Source organism: Mesoplodon mirus (genome assembly GCF_964341445.2).
Source record: "Mesoplodon mirus genome assembly, chromosome: 11".
NCBI lineage: Eukaryota > Metazoa > Chordata > Mammalia > Artiodactyla > Ziphiidae > Mesoplodon > Mesoplodon mirus.
Genome location: NC_138987.1, coordinates 73,336,141 through 73,353,475, shown reverse-complemented (window position 1 = coordinate 73,353,475; position 17,335 = coordinate 73,336,141). Strand labels below are relative to the sequence as shown.

The following is a 17,335-nucleotide window of genomic DNA, read 5'->3' as shown; positions in this document are numbered from 1 at the left end:
AATATGTCTCAAAGAAATAAGGGATTGACTTTTCACTAATTGGCTAATTCACTTACTGTCCATTGACTTCACATGTCATGGGATCAAACCTATTGAAGGTATATTAGGTCAACTCACCAAGGAATGTGAATTTTTTTGCTCATTTATCTTTTTCAAGTAAATTAATAACTAATATCCAGTCACCAAAATTACATCTTGAGGTTATTTTTACCATGCTGAACTATTCTAGTAGTATATCTAGTCGAATTAGAAATTGGGAATTTTGCTGTGAAGGGAATTTTCATGCACAGTTTAATAATTCAGCTACCTGCACCCCTGGGCAAAATAAAGAGCTGGCTGAATGCTTGTTGGCAAAGTCACAAAAAATTATATTATTTGAAACTTTAAATGTCCCTCCCCCCAAATAAATGTTGGGATTATCTGTGGGAAAGCAAAGGGTTTGGGGCATTATAGCAGCATTTTTTCATTACCGTATGTGCATTTTCTTCTTGGAGGGCTATGTAAGTGTGGTAAAATTTTTTTTTTTTTTTTTACGGAGGAAGAAAATAAGAGAAGCACACCCACTGTAAGTGGACTACAGTTATTTTGCTTCAACTCTCAGCCCTGCCGCAATTCTAGTACCTGATGTTAGATGAGAAGGGCTACTCCTCTAAGTTTTAAACACAGCTAAATATCTACTTAGTAAGAATTCCAAAGGGTCAGGATAATTGTCAAATTGAATTTTATCAGCTCATTGCTTTTGATTTATTCCTTTTTTTGAGCACCTGTTTTGTGTGAGGCACTACTGTTCTAGTCAGTTGGCATACATCAGAGAATAAAATTGTCAAAGACGGGCTTCCCTGGTGGCACAGTGGTTGAGAGTCCGCCTGCCGATGCAGGGGACACGGGTTCGTGCCCCGGTCCGGGAAGATCCCACATGCCGCGGAGCGGCTGGGCCCGTGAGCCATGGCTGCTGAGCCTGTGCGTCCGGAGCCTGTGCTCCACAACAGGAGAGGCCACAACAGTGAGAGGCCCGCGTACCAGGAAAAAAAAAAATTGTCAAAGATATCTGCCATTGTAGAGGTTGGATTCCATTGTGGGAAGGGAGGGTAAGGAAAGAGATAATAAATGATAGATGTAATAAGTAATTCTTTTGGTATGTTAGAAACTGATATATGCTGTGGGGAGTGGAGACTGGGGAAAAGTGAATCTACAGTAGGGAAAGAGGTTACAGCTTAGAGAGGTTTTGAGTGAAACAGCAGTGCCACAGAAATGGGATGTGACACACCCATGTGGGGAAGTGGACGAGGTGGAGTAGTAAAGCTGCATTTAACTCTATTTTCAGCATAGAAGTCCTGTCAACGTATTAAAAATACATTTCATTCTCCCCCTTCTCTCAGCTATTTGAGTTTAATTCCTAGCCTTGCCTCTCAGTGCTAGAGATGAAATAAATTATAAAGGAAATGATGCTGCCTGGGCTCCAATCCTGTGACATCCTGTCTAATTTAAGCTCTTGTGGGTAGCATGTTTCCCATTAGCTGTCCCAATTCACAGAGGATGGAAGAAGAAAGCACTGAATGAGATGTGCAGTTCAATTCAACAAGCACTTACTCCTACCTCTTATTTACCTAGAGCCACTTTGTTCAATTTAAGTGATACAAAGATGCAGAAGTTCCTAGGGAGCCTTGGGCTGTGTTGTAAGACGAACCACAGATGAATGAATATAAACGAAAAATATGAGGCAATGCTTAGCAAATGTTGTCTATACATTCAAGTGTGGAAGAGAAATATTGTAATCTGGAGTTAGCCCAGGGCTTTCTGGAAAAGTGAGATCGAGGTTAAACCTTTTTAAACTTGGATGTGGTACTGAAGCAAGTGGGAGTAACTGGGGAAGGGGCAATAGCATCCCATGAAGACACAGAGGCAGAAAAGTCAGTGTTGCTGGGATAGTTAATGGAGAAAGTCTGGCCAAGGGACTTCAGTTAATGGAGAAAGTCTGGCCAAGGGACTTCATGACTAGGAGTAATTAGCCACTGGAGTAACAGAAGCAACTCCACACTCCAATGTCACAGATGAGGGGGGAGGAACACCTGTATTAGACTGTTGCAGCCTCCCTGGAGACGCAGAGCTGCACGGCAGGAGACCAGTTACACAGGTGATTCTATTACCTTTCCCCTTAGAAAGTAAAAATGGAGACTAAAGATAATTATCTCCAAAAAACAAAAAGGTGCCTTCTTCTCATCAATTACATGGGTATATCCTACTTCTGTCACTATGGTCATTGACTTTGAGCTTGAGAAAGTTTAAAAACAGGGACCGCGCTGGAGACAGGGGAAAGAGAAAAGGGACCGTGTTGGAAAGAAGGCACCCCCAGGATGCGCGTTTACTGCTTACACCCAGCAGGCTGCCCCATGACCGCTCCCCGTGGCAACCCTGCTTAGTGGAAGACCCCTGTACTCTATTCCCATAGGCAGCCTGGAGAAGCTGGGCAGTCTGCGGCCCAGGAAGCGTCAACTGCTAGCAGTGAGCTCTGTCCACGTGTAAACCAAGATTTGGGGAAGGAGCAGGGTGGGTGCAGGGGTTGACACTTTCTTAGGCTCTCTCCTCTGGTTCCTCAGATGGGGCCCTCATCTAGTCCCACCCCCACGTTTTGGACAGATGCTGTATCCCTGACAACCGTCCCAAGATGCTTCCCCCCCACCCCGCCCCGTGGTGGAGCCTGCTCCCCTCGCAGCCGCACCTAAGACCCGGAGAAGTGGAATTTCACTTTGAAACTCCCGTGCGTGCGGAGCGAGGACCAGCGCTGGGCATGCTCAGTAGCCGCGGCGCGGCGGGTCTGCTGCTTGCGCTGCGCTGGCCCCGGGCTCCAGGGCTGGCGCAGGAGTGCGCCCCGCCCCTCCGCGCCTTCCCCTCCGCGCCTGCGGAGCTTCCAGAAGGCCGAGGAGTAGCGGCTCCCAGGGCGTCAGCCCCCGCCCTGCGCCGCCCATCTCGCCGCCGCATCCTACTCCTCTTCCTCTCCTCTCTTAAGGAGGCGAAGCTGGTAATTCCTTCTGTGGGCGCCACACACGGCTCTGCCAGCCCGAGCCGAGGACCTGCGAATGAATCCCGGAGACCAGAGGACCATCGGCGGGGGCTCTTTCCAATAACACTTTGCCTGAAGTGGCGGCGTGGCTGAGTTTCTCCTCCACCTCTCAATGCAAACACTATGCGGAGGGCGGTTGGCTTCCCTGCGCTGTGTCTGCTTCTTCACGCTGCAGGTAAGGGGTTGCCGGGCATAGAGCCAGAGATGTGGGTGCGCTGGGAGACTGCACATGCTTGAGGACTGTAGGAAAAGCCTGCTTCGCGAAGAAACCTTAGGAAGGCAAAGCAGGACAGTGCTGACAGGAAAGCGGTGAGGGAGTCATGCACCTGTTGGAAGACTGCGGCCGAAAACTTAAAGCTAAAATCAGCTCTTGATTTTTCCTTACCTCGTATGAACATTTTCAGTACGAATAGAGGTTTGCTTGCTCCACCCCTCCCCTCCATGTAGACTCCCAGATTTTGTTTCTAGGCTCTGCACTTGACTGCCAGTTTTTCAGGAGGCAGACAAGACATCCTGCTGGATGTAACCTTTTCTACTGCAGCGGCTACATCCGTAAGGTCTCTTGGTTTAGCGAGAGCTCACAGGGATGCACTGGCTGTAACCTGATGGACTACATCTCCTCCGCAAAGATCGAAATACATGGTTCGCATTAATGTTGCCGCTCCAGGCTCCTTTGGCCCCTGTTCTTGTCAGTCGAATTTTCTAAACCAATGAGAGGAACGAAAGATTTAAAATAAGACCCTCTCTTCTCTTTCAGCATCATGGTCACATTGCGAGGGCACTAGACAGAAACCCAATCACAGTTTCAAAGCTGACAACCCTGGGGTCGGCACTGTCCCTGGGACAGATTTGATAAGGTCTAGCCAGGAGTGACAGTGAGACTGATTCCCAAATATAAACATATTTGATACCAGTGTCAGGTTTCGTATGGAAGCAAACCTTAGGAAGTACCTGGGGAATTTTATATGCGATGTTGCTACAGACCCTGCTTTTTGGATACATGCAGCCTCTATGTAATGCAAGGACTTGCTGGACTGAATCCTTTATCATTTTTACACACACGTGAACCAAAATAGAATATGGCAGAGAGATTTTAGGAACCCTACTGCGACAGCAGTTGTCCATGCAGTATCCCTGTAGCAATCAAGGACTAGGTATTTTCCTAGAGTTTGCCTGTTATCCAACCACACACGTTCATTCATTCTTTCAACCAACATTTATTGAGTATGTACTGCATTCCAGGGGTAATGAATAAAAATAATGGTTGCAAAATTACTATTTTTGTGTTATCTTTTAAAAAAGATTGTGGGTGAATCCTTTTCTACGTGGGTGATAATGAGAGTGAAATATGGTACTTCCTTATTTCTAGCTAATGCTATTTTAATGTATTGTGAATCTCTTGAACAAGTAATGTTTAGGGACATTCCGGCTATAATTAAGTACCCATGTTAATTGTATAATTATGATGTTATATTGTGGAATTTTCAGTAGTTCTTTGACACTTTTTGAAAAATAAGAAATAGCTATGACTAGGTTATTGAATTATTTGCAAACAGTTATAGTGAATACTTTTATTACCACATACAATTCTTTAATGTTGAAATATAGGATGAAAATATACACATTGGGTTGAGTTTCATTTACATTATTGTTTTATTGTAGCACTGATAGAAACATCTGTTACTGAAAAAGCCTCAATTCCTATCACTTTAGCTGCTTTAGCTGATCTGTGAAAAATTTTAGTGTCGCTATTTTTAAAGCTAATATATAACATTTCTAAAGATAACATTTAATATATCTTGCATAATTATAGCTTAAAAGCTATAGATAAACTTAAAACTAAGCAGGTGGAAAACATTTCTAAATTTATTGTAGATGAATATTTGGGATAAGGAAATAGAAGACTTTTGTTCATCAAAGGAGAAACCTAGGCGTCTGTAGCCCTAGATTATACCTGGAGTTCTGCGAAAAGGATATATTACCAAAGACGAACCAGTCCAACTCTACTTTGACTTCTTAATTTGCAAAAAAAAAAAAAAAAAGTATTTAATCAATTTGAATTTAATAAGGCAATGCATTGAAGGCTATCTTCAGATTTCAATTGCAAGATGCTGTATAGAAATTAATTATATTCATATTTAATGTAGTGCTTTTGATAGGTGTTTTTCACAGCAGATTGCAAGTTTAATATTGTGGTTGTCTTGCCAGTTTCATTTTGAATGCATTTTAATTTAAACAGCAATTTGTGGGTCACAAGCTGTCATCAGATTAAAATTCATCACAGTTATCTAAATAACATTGTTAGGACTTTTCATTAGAACTGAGACAAACCAGATTTCTTGATCTCAGCTCCTGTAGATTTGGGTAATAAGAAAATGAGTAAGTGGGAGGGCAAAGATCAAGAAGTCAGTGATTGTCTCTACTTGTTGAATGTCTGATTTGGCTTCTCTTACAGAAGGTTTTCCTCTCAGGAGAGAAGTGAGCTTTATAAAGAAGGGAAATGAATTCTATAGAGTCAGGCCTCTTTGGCTGAAAAGCTAATTGATCCATTTTGGTTATGCCCAGGGTACCAGCAACTACTTTATACTGGTGGAACTGATGACAGGTTACACCCATCTTGGGGTGGGAGAAATTGGCTGCCAGGATGTGAGTGCTCTTTGTAGCTATACTAGGAACTGTTGACTTCAGTAGTCATTCTCCTAATGATAAGTAGCAAACTGTTTTCAACTTGAGTGTCACCTCCAATTATCTGGTCATGATCTCCTGAGTCACTATGCAAAAAAAAAAAAAAAAAAAAAATTTTTTTTTTTAAAAATTCTGACCAACCCTGAGTTCTGACTGCCTTAACAGTGAAAAGTATTGTATCTGTTTGTAATGTCTGTGGGAACAAAAAAGGGAAGAGGGGGTACAATACTGTGTAATTAACATCTCTGGGTAAGATAAGCTTAATGAATTACTGAGCATGGAACTTGTTAGAGAACCTGGACTCAACTCTTATCTATGGCGGCTGATTTTCATAGATGTCCTTAACAAGAAAAGTGTTAGTTTTTGTCCATCTAACTGCTTAGTGTACAGGTGAGAAAACTATGATCCAGTAAATAATAGCTGGTAATTACTTTAAAGTGCCAATTAACAGTATAGCCAGGGTAAAAACCTATGTTTCCAGGCCTGTGATTGCACACTATATAAAATCCTACACTGTTTCTGACAGTTGAGGCCACCATTGAGATAGTGGTGCCAGATTCTTTTTCACTAACTGTCCCCATTCTTTTTTTTTTTTTAACATCTTTATTGGAGTATAATTGCTTTACAATGGTGTGTTTGTTTCTGCTTTATAACAAAGTGAACCAGTTATACATATACATATGTTCTCATATCTCTTCCCTCTTGTGTCTCCCTCCCTCCCACCCTCCCTCTCCCACCGCTCTAGGTGGTCACAAAGCACCGAGCTGATCTCCCTGTGCTATGAGGCTTTCCCACTAGCTATCTATTTTATAATTGGTAGTGTATATATGTCCATGCCACTCTCTCACTTTGTCACAGCTTACCCTTCCCCCTCCCCATATCCTCAAGTCTATTCTCTAGTAGGTCTGTGTGTTTATTCCCATCTTACCCCTAGGTTCTTCATGACCTTTTTTTTTTTTTCTCTTAGATTCCATATATATGTGTTAGCATACGATATTTGTTTTTTTCTTTCTGACTTACTTCACTCTGTATGACAGACTCTAGGTCTATCCACCTCACTACAAATAACTCAATTTCGTTTCTTTTTATGGCTGAGTAATATTCCATTGTATATATGTGCCACATCTTCTTTATCCATTCATCTGTTGATGGACACTTAGTTTGCTTCCATGTCCTGGCTTTTGTAAATAGAGCTGCAGTGAACATTTTGGTACATGACTCTTTTTGAATTATGGTTTTCTTAGGGTATATGCCCAGTAGTAGGATTGCTGGGGTGTAGGGTAATTCTATTTTTAGTTTTTTAAGGAACCTCCATACTGTTTTCCATAGTGGCTGTATCAATGTACATTCCCACCAACAGTGCAAGAGTGTTCCCTTTTCTCCACACCCTCTCCAGCATTTATTGTTTCTAGATTTTTTGATGATGGCCATTCTGACCAGTGTGAGATGATACCTCATTGTAGTTTTGATTTGCATTTCTCTAATGATTAATGACGTTGAGCATTCTTTCATGTGTTTGTTGGCAATCTGTATATCTTCTTTGGAGAAATGTCTATTTAGGTCTTCTGCCTATCCCATTCTTTACCTTTCTGTGAACCAACATAATGTATCAACTTCTGTTGAAAAGACCACTTCAGGAATATCCAAGAAGGCAGCTAAAAGCTACCCAATAATATGGATGGCAAAAATATTAGGTGGGACAACCATAGATAGCTTTTCTTCAGTGTTTCTTCTCTTTCTTCTCCCAAAGAACTATATTCTGTTTCAGGAGATGATATTTATTGGGTAGTATTTTAGTTGTAAAGGCGTGAATGTCTTGGGATATCTTGAAAATTATCATGTGAAAGCTTTCTTTTTCCTATTGAATAGCTATAAGACATAGAAGCTGATGTCAATGGATTACTGTCTCATCAAGCTCTGGAAAAGGTTCTTTCAAATTTCTACATTGTTCTTACTATTGGCCTTTCTGGATGGCACAGAGACTACCTTCAGTATATCTTCTGAAGATGCCTCTTCATTCTCAGAGAAGTGCATAGTCAGTTTCTCTAGTCTTTAAGAGGGAAGAGTTCCTATGGGATCAAGAGGATCAGGGAAGTCATTTGCAGAAACACCACCCTCAAAAGAAAAGGTAGACGGATAGGAAAATATGTTTTAAGATGTCTTTTCTCAAAGAAGAGTCCCTTAGAACTCTCGAATTGGTTTTTCCTGTTCAAAATCACTCAACGAAGTCCTTACACTGGCCCAAGTTTTACTCTGTTCTCTCCCCCCATTACCTCTCTGATATCTCTCACTGCTTTCCTCTTTTTTGTCTCTCTCCAGCTACAGTAGTCTCCTTCCTGTTCCAAGAAGATGCCAGGCACTTGCCCACCTCCCAAAAAAGTTTTGTTTATCTCTTTGCCTGAACTATCCTTTCTCTGTATTTCCATGGCTTAATCCCTCCATTTTAGGTCTTTGCTCAAGGGTTACTTTCTCAGTGAAGCCCTCACTGGCTATCCTAATTAATATTTCATATCCCACCCCTCAAAAAACCTCTGATACCCCTTCCCTGCTTTACTTTTTAAATTAATTTTATGAAGAATAGTTGATTTACAATGTTGTGTTAATTTCTGCTGTACAACAAAATGACTCAATTATGCATATATATTCTTTTTTGTATTCTTTTCCATTCTGGTTTATCACAGGATATTGAATATAGTTCCCTATGCTATACAGTAGGACCTTGTTGTTTATCCATTCTATATACAATAGTTTATATCTGCTAATCCCACACTCCCAGTCCTTCCCTCCCCCACCCCTCTCCCCCTTGACAACCACAAGTCTGTCCTCTATGTCTGTGAATCTGTTTCTGTTTTGTAAATGTGTTCATTTGTGTGGTGTTTAAGATTCCACATATAAATGATATCATATGGTGTTTGTCTTTCTCTTTCTGACTTACTTCACTTAGTATGGTAATTTCTAAGTCCATCCATGTTGCTGCAAATGGCGTTATATCATTCTTTTTTATGGCTGAGTGATATTCCATTGTATATGTATACATACCACATCTTCTTTATCCATTCATCTGTTGATGGGCATTTAGGTTGTTTTCATGTCTTGGCTATTGTAAATAGTGCTGCTCCTGCTTTACTTTTTTTTTTTTTTTTACCAGAGGTCTTTCACCATCTATCATACCAAATATTTTACTTATTTATTTTGTTAATGTGATTCCCCCTCTCCCCATTAAAATATAAGTAACTTGAAGGCAGAGGTATTTGTCTGTTTTGTTTACTGCTGTTTCTACTGCAGATTCTGCCCAGCCTAGCACTGGGGGTGGAGAGTAGTGCTTGGCATAGAACTCCTAAAGATTAAATAAATACACTGAATAAATAAAAACAACACAGTAATATTTCTGGTCTCCTCCTTTTGCATTTAGTTTCTTCTTGGCACTCATGCAAGTCACCTTGTCAGCTTAGCCACTTCCAGCATGAACTTCAGCAGAGTTCATTTATCCAAAATTCAAGTTGCTCCCCAGGAGTCTCACATGCCCAGGGGACATACCATCTCAAACAGACTTTGCTACTTCGGGAATTGAAGGGCAACTGGGGGTGAGCTTGAACTACTTATAAACTCAGTGGCAAAGTCCTTCCAACTGATTGCCAGATGCTATACAGCCCAAATGCCTTGCTGGTTGGCTATATTTTTACTTCTTAGTAAAATGCTTTGTACATATGGGAATGGCTATAGTTATACGAAAGGATTCATACAGCTAATTTACAAGCAGGGTTTAAGGCACTAGGACAAACCTGTCTACTTTTTTGGCATTTGAAGCATAGGTATATGTATACAGTAAGTCCCCTACATATGAACGAGTTCCATTCCAAGAGCATGTTGGTAAGTCCAATTTGTTCGAAGATTCCACAAAGTTAGCCTAGGTACCCAACTAACACAATCGGCTATATAGTACTGTACTGAAATAGGTTTATAGTACTGTCCTGTAATAAGTTTATAATACTTTTCACACAAATAATACATAAAAAACAAACACAAAAAATAAAGAAAACATTTAAAATTTTACAGTACAGTACCTTGAAAAGTACAGTAGTACAATACAACAGCTGGCATACAGGGGCACGTTCACATCTTTGAAAGTTCACAATTTGTATCCTACCTTTGCTGTTTTCATCCAAAAGGTCACCAGTTCTATGCACCAACTCTTCACCACTTTCTGTGTCCACATCACTGTCTTGTGCTAGGTCCTTATTTCTCATATAGTATTTCACAATAACCTACCATCAAATCCATCCTTCATAATGATATCAGAGGTAAAAATTGAAAAAGCATACCCGATCACATTCTTTCTTTATAAGATTCTCTAATACAGCTATTCCCTTTTCTCTTAGAATAAACCCAAACTTATTAGCATGGGAAAATCTTTTACTAACTCCATCTTTATTTCCTGTCATCATGTTCTGCTTTGCACACTATTATCATACTAAGAGCACATTTCTTTTGGTTTGCCATGCCTCTCACCCTTTTCACATACTGTTCTATTTATCTTAAATACCCAACTCTGCTTCTTTTTCTAAATAACTTTTTCTCCAACTTCAAATCTTGGTCATTGCCTACTTTGAGAACCTTTCCTGTGACACCGCACCTCATTCAAGTAGCTTTCCTAGGTTTTCCTTTTAGGCCCTGTATATTTCTCTATTAATGCACTTAACCTGAATATTTAAAATTTTTGAGGACAATAACAGAATTGTAGCTTTTATCTCTATGTACCCATAACATAGAACTGTGCTTGTTATCTAGTACACCATCAATAAATGTTGAATGAATGAATAAGCATATTCAGGATGTCATAGACAAAATAAATTATGATTAATTTATATTGACAGATTGTATCTCATTTTGATGATCATAAAGAGCAGAATTGACTTTACTACTGCTCTTTCAATCCAATTTACATTTATTGGTTACAAAGAAGTGGAAATGGGGCAGAAAAGCTTTCATTTAAACATAGTCTGTTTAAGGTAAGTTTGTATTCTACAGGCATGATGTTCATTGTAGTGGAGTTGTTTGTTGAACTCCTCCTAGATAGATAGACATTCCTATATGATATTCTAGTACTACTTCAGGATGGGAATGAGATGAATGTCTTTATTTTAAAGAGACCAAGTAATTAGGTAAGGTACATGGCATGATAGTTTGCACTAAAGAATGGACCTAGAACCCCTGACTCTGATTACTGATTGGTTATCAGCTACCTTGTAATAACAAACATGAGCCACTTATACATTCAAAATCAGGTGGGAGTGTGAGGCAGTGGGTTCAATAAATGGAGACCAAAAATAATCCAACGCTCCCTTAATTCCTCCAAACAGAAACCAAATGATCACAGAAAATTTCTGAGTATTTAGATGGTTTTATACATTTTTTCTGTCTCTTTATATATAGACAAAATCTTTATAAAACCATAAACAATTTTTATGGGAGCCATGCTTATACCTGAAGAATGGAGACTGGTTTACGAATTATAAAACGTCACTTTTTATGAGACGATGGGATCATACATCAAAGTCTCATTTATTGCCATTAGTATTAATGATAACATGGATGTTATGTTTCATGGTAAGTTTATTGTTAAATCTCTGAAAAGCTGTCTGTAAAGTCTGATTCAAAAGGTAGAGAAAGCCATTTTTCCCTTTAAAAGATGATTTTGAAAGATCCCCCTTGGCCATGAGTGCATTCTTCATCTTCAAAGTACCTAGACAAATGCTGACACACTTAGAGTAGCACTGATGTTTCCCAACAAAAGGGATTTTAATAGCCTGAAAAAATTTAATGGTAATATATTATTTTAAGATCAAATTTCCTAATGCTTATTAACCAAATAATATAACTGTAAGTGTCTATTATTGAGACGATACTTGCCACAGAATGACAATTAGCAAATTTATATTATGAATATGGGCACTTTCCATTTAAATTTTTATTCATAATGGCTACCTAGACTTTTCTCATAATCAAATCTCATTTGACTTCAATTTATTAAGATGTTGATATCCATTAAAATTGCAGCCACATGGACCAATAACAAAACAAAACTAATTGTTTACGTGAAGCAATACGTCTGGGTCAATATGTCTAATTGCACTGAAGTAGATGCCAAATTCAGTGGGGATATGAATTATTTTTTGTCTTAGTTCAGACCTGAAGCAATGTACATTTGCTGACTTAAATGTGCAGAATGGCTTAAAGCAGCCTTAAACTACTGATTCTTTGGAAAAGATCAATAAATGAGCCCAGAGTAAGAGTGTCTCACAGTGATTTACTGGCCTGTACAGCAACATGTATAGAATAAGACTCTACAGCTATTTCACTGCAGTAATGATCCAGTTCCAGATGAAGACTAGAGGGTACATGAAGCAATGCCTATACTGCACAGAGTCAGCTCCCATCACTGGGGTTACTTTCACTTACCTGGGAAAGATGCTGAATACAAAGTATGCCAAACATCATGATGAGTTAGTTTGAAAGGGCATCAATCCGTCAATATAAAGGTGTGGTTTTAAGTTACAGTAGTTCACCTTCTTGGTCTTGTTGATTCAAGACAGTGTTTTTACTCTCCCTGGAAGAAAATGAAATAGCATAAGCAGAGAAGTAAAAAGAAAATTGAAATAAAGGAGAAAACGCCATATTTTTAGATGACTTTTAGTAGAATAAGGTAGTAGTTAAGAGCATGTATATTGTGGTCCAGCTCAAATCCAGGCATGATCACTTACTATCTCTGTAACTTAGGCCAACTTAATCTTTCCAAGTCTCAATTTCCTCTTTTTAAAATGGAGATCAGGTACTATACAACTGTAGGGTTGTTGTGTGTTAAACAGGATAATGTAATGTAAAATAAACTGTGCTGTCTTAGTAAGTGCCATGTAAGTGTTAGGTATTATTTGACTAGGGGTGGGAGAGGTCAGATGCTAAATGGTCAACTAGTATCTTGGAGCAATTTCTCATTCTTTTTGTGTTTGAGCCAGTGCTGGAGAAGCATGCATGCCCGAGAGAGATTCTGGATTCAAATCATTTCTTCAATTTGATCTTATCTGCATAGTTTTCCTCTACCTTTGGCGTGAGCCTTACTAAATGTGCAGGTTTGTGATGGACTGTGAAGCTCCAAAACATCCACCTATTGATTTTGGTCACTGAGAGGCTGGAGAGAGCCTGGCCAAGCCTAAGACGTCAGATCTCATTCTCTCAGTCCTTCCTCAATACCCCCCACCAAGCCCCTCAATAAAATAGTTTGACATCCTTCCCCCATCCCAGTTCACCTCTCCCCCAAATCTCTCTGTAATTCCTAAATCTGGACATTAACTGAAGCTATGAAAATATAATAAAAGGGTCTCCTATCAAGATAGACATTATATTTTATAGGGAAGAAACAAATAGACTTCCTTATAAGAAAAGAAGGAAAATACAAAGGACTATTTCCTAAGTCCCTATGACGTGCTACACTCTATCCCAAGTGCCTTGTATAAGATAATCATCTCATCCTTTAGGATTGAAAGTTTGTTTGAAATGACATGCTTGTACTACAGAAACAGCAAAAATACACTCTAACTCATGTAGCATAGTAAAAATAAAAAAGTTCTAGAATCTGACTGCCTGGGCTTGAATCCCATCTCTGCTGTTTACTATTTAAATTCTCTTTGCGTCCCTTTTGTTACCAGAAAAAAAAAGGCTAATAACATAGTAACTACCTCGTAAAGTGGTTCAAGGATTTAAAGAGCTAATTCCTAAGGGCCCACAGCATGGGGGCTGGAGCACTGCATACATTCAATGGCTAGTAGTTGTAAGAATTATCATATTAGCATGTGAAAACTTTCATTGGTCCTATATTTCAGATTCCATACTTGAAAAGGAAAAAATGTGCTCATTGACTCTCAGCCCACTAAAAAGAAAATCACTCTAAAGCCTTCTTTTGTGAAGACTGCCTGCCATGAAAATCTGATTTTCATGCCTCCATTTAAAAAAATCCTTGTAGAACCTTTGCCTTATAAATTAAAAAACGCTTATAATTAGCAAGTTTGTGTTGGAGGAAATAAATGCTGTTTTCCAAAGTGGAGAATCTAAGAGAAAAAAATCCTATAGCCGCCAGAGGCACTGCAATCATGGGCAACCCTGTTCCTGGTAAAGTATCTCTTAGTCTAAGGGTTTGGGTAGGATTTCTAGTATCATCCCTTCTGCTGTCTCACTCTACAAACTATCTGAACTCACAACATCCATCAGGAGTCCAAATACCCCACTTCTAATGCTGAACCCTCTCCATGTCCACGAACACCTTGAAAACCCTGTGCATTGTATGGTTTGCATACTGCACTTTGAGAGCCCTGTCCACATACCTTTGGTGTGTGTGTGGCAGGGTAGGGTATAGGCTTCATGAAATCAGAGTTTCCACACATGCATTCTGGGGATCAGGCATCCTGCCTTCCCTAGGGTTAAATTCTGCTGAGTTGACCATAAATTCTCAGCGGGTGCAGAGTCCATGCCTCCAGGCCAGTCCTGCCCTGTGCCTGAAGCAGAGATGCCTCCAGTCTCCCATACTTCAGCCTGCAATCAGCCCCCACTGCTGGCAACCGCCCACCCCTACCCTTGATGTCTTGACATTCACCCTCTGGAGCCGTGTGCTCAGGCTGAACCTCAACCTCCTACTTTCTCCTTCCTCTCCACCCCAATTAAAGTCTGTAGTTCTTGCTTCCCATTGCAGGAGAGGTCTCTCCTCAACGAGCTGTATTTTAAAAGAGATGTGACACACTGATCTACTCCTGATAAAACAGCTGTTAATTGGATGGTGTTTCCCTAGCCAATGTTCATTTTTTCCAAAGACCCATGAGAAAGCAGTACCTTAGACCAGTGGCATTAATTTCAAGTGATGGATGAAGGGACTAGGGCAGGATGGAGTAGAAGTGTTGACCTGAAGGGCCCACCAAATGCCCCTTAAATCCCTAAATGCAGGCAAAGGATACTAGGTCAGGGATCTCTTCAAGTGGCCACTGTAGACCTCCTTCCTCACCCTCCTCTTGCCCTAATATTCGGGCCTTTATGTCTCTGTAGTATCATTGCTATGACAATATTATAATTTTTTATATGTTCTAATATTCATTTTGCTATATTTTAATATAATTCCTAATCTACTACGATAATTATTCTTAAAATAAATATTTCTTTTTCTTTATCCTGCAATGGAGTCAGGCTTTTAAGTCATCTGTAGAACTCTACTATAAAAATGATGGTAATATTTTATAATTCCTGTAACTATTTGTAAATAGTAATATTTTGACTGCATAACGATGAGGCATAAAATTAGATTTTGCAAATATACTTGGTGCTTCATCATTCAGTAAGTGCATTTGGAATGCAATTCCTATGATTTCTACAAAGGCTAGTGTTTCTCAGTTTTCTAACCATATGATCATTTTTCCCCACTTCTGCATTTCCCCAGAGGGCATATCTTGACAAAGATCTTCTCTTAATGGCTGTGAAGTTTAAGAGATAGTAGCATTCACTCCTGTCAACCTCTCCTCCAGGCATCCTCCAACTCAGTTCTTCAGGAACTGGGGCGCATCTGACTGCTTTTGTCTGAGCCAACATAAGTCTCACTCAGCAGCGTCCGAGGCCAGTGGTCTTAACCCATTTCTTCTTTATGACTTATGTCTAGTCACACTGCCCCAAAGGGTGCTGTCCTAATTGTATTATATTTCACTCTATAATACATTTATCAGATGAAATATAATGCTATTAAAGCTGGGCAAAACCCAGGAAACATGAAACCCTTTCATTGTAATTTTGCCACCAGCGCATGGCAGACACAGATTTTTCCATTCTGTGACTCCCAGATAGAGTTCTCCACTGTGCAGCTCAACTTTGGATGGAAGAGATAAATAGGAACAATTGAGGGTCACCCAGAGTAGTTACAGTGGGCTGTAAGTGAGCGTAGGAGCCACATTTTCTAATGGAATATTTGAGGAAATGTGAAGGAGTGTTTATATCAAAGAACATGCAGGAAGAGTTTACAAGATGCCTTAATTAAAATCATTCCTTATTCTTGTAGGATTCAGGGCCTTTCCTACTTGGAGAAGAATAGAGGCAGCTCTATAAAAATAAGACTAGTTACTTTGGTGTTCGTTTCTTATTTTTGTTTTAGATATACTAGATACATCACTGGCCAAACATGTGAAGCATTTAAATAGTATCAGAAGAAGACGCAGAGCTTCCTCACGGGAGTATATTTTCACATCCTAGAGACCAGTGCATAGACTAGATTTTAGGAAAAACATTTCTGGAGGGAGGTGTTCTTCAATAACAAGCTCTTTTTTGGAGGGCCCATGATTGTTTACAATTTTCATAAATATAATTATGATTCAATTAAATTCAATTAAATTTTGTATTTGTTATCTTTTAGAAACACATTTTATTTTACTTTTTATGACAGAATTACTGGTCTGAAGATGTACTTTTTTTTTGTCAAATTGGTTGTTTGGTATCAGGATACAAGACAAATGTGTACACATATAAATATATGCATACATACCTATAACGTATGTTGTAAGAACATAACTAAGACACACAAACTGAATTTTACAAACTTAGCTTTATATACAGACAGAGCCATAGTGGAGTCTTTCAAAACACTGATATAATTTGCTATTAAGATTAGTAGGAGTGTTATACCTGGGAGGTTATTCTAACAGACCTCAGTTGTCACATCTTGGGACGGCTATAGTGTTCACCAGGAAGATTCAGTGTTGGTACTGTGGGCGCTTCTAACTGGAGATTAGTGCCGTGGTGACCTCATGGGTTAGGATTACCAATAGAATTATAGAATAACTGGAAGAGTAGGGGTTTTTTTTTGTTTTTTGGGGGTTTTTTTTGTGTGTGGTAGGCGGGCCTCTCACTGTTGTGGCCTCTCCCATTGTGGAGCACAGGCTCCGGACGTGCAGGCTCAGCGGCCACGGCTCACGGGCCTAGCCGCTCCGCGGCATGTGGGATCTTCCCGGACCGGGGCACGAACCCGTGTCCCCTGCATCAGCAGGCGGACTCTCAACCACTGCACCACCAGGGAAGCCCAGTTGCCCTTTTTTGATTGTTCACTTTTTCAAGTCTCTTTGGTGACCACTGTTTCATCCTTGTGTTCCTTTCACAAGTCACTGACACTGATTTAAACACCTGCAATACAAGGATTTATTCTGAGAGGGTGTATGCAAGGCCATTCTACCTTGTGCATCTAGGAATTACCAACATTGAATTTGAAATAATGAATCATAATGTACTCAAATTTAACATTGTAATTTTATACATTTCTCTTTCCCTTGTTGAAGATCTCTTCACAGATTATCAAGGTCATATCCAGAATGAAATTTCAATTGTGGAATTTTATGAACATCAAAACTGGTTATTCTCATGTAAATGTTCCTCCTATGATAAACGTACTTTTATTTTAAATGCAGATAAGTATCTTTGACAAGCTATTCACTAAACATTCTGTGAGAGATGCTCTGTCCCTTAGAAGTGGAGAAAATTGTCACTGAGCTCTCAGTGAAGATGAGGAATCCTACT

The 17,335-nt window shown here is 39.7% G+C and overlaps 1 protein-coding gene across 1 annotated transcript in view; it reads left to right on the top strand.

The window, feature by feature from the left end:
- The first annotated feature begins 2,916 nt into the window (after window positions 1-2,916).
- Window positions 2,917-17,335, top strand: part of PTPRR (protein tyrosine phosphatase receptor type R) — a 281,762-nt gene continuing 267,343 nt past the window's right edge. Inside the window, exon 1 of the mRNA XM_082636126.1 lies at window positions 2,917-3,236. Within this exon, the coding sequence (XP_082492252.1) occupies window positions 3,185-3,236 (52 nt within the window). The 5' untranslated portion in view covers window positions 2,917-3,184. The remainder of the gene's footprint in view (window positions 3,237-17,335) is intronic.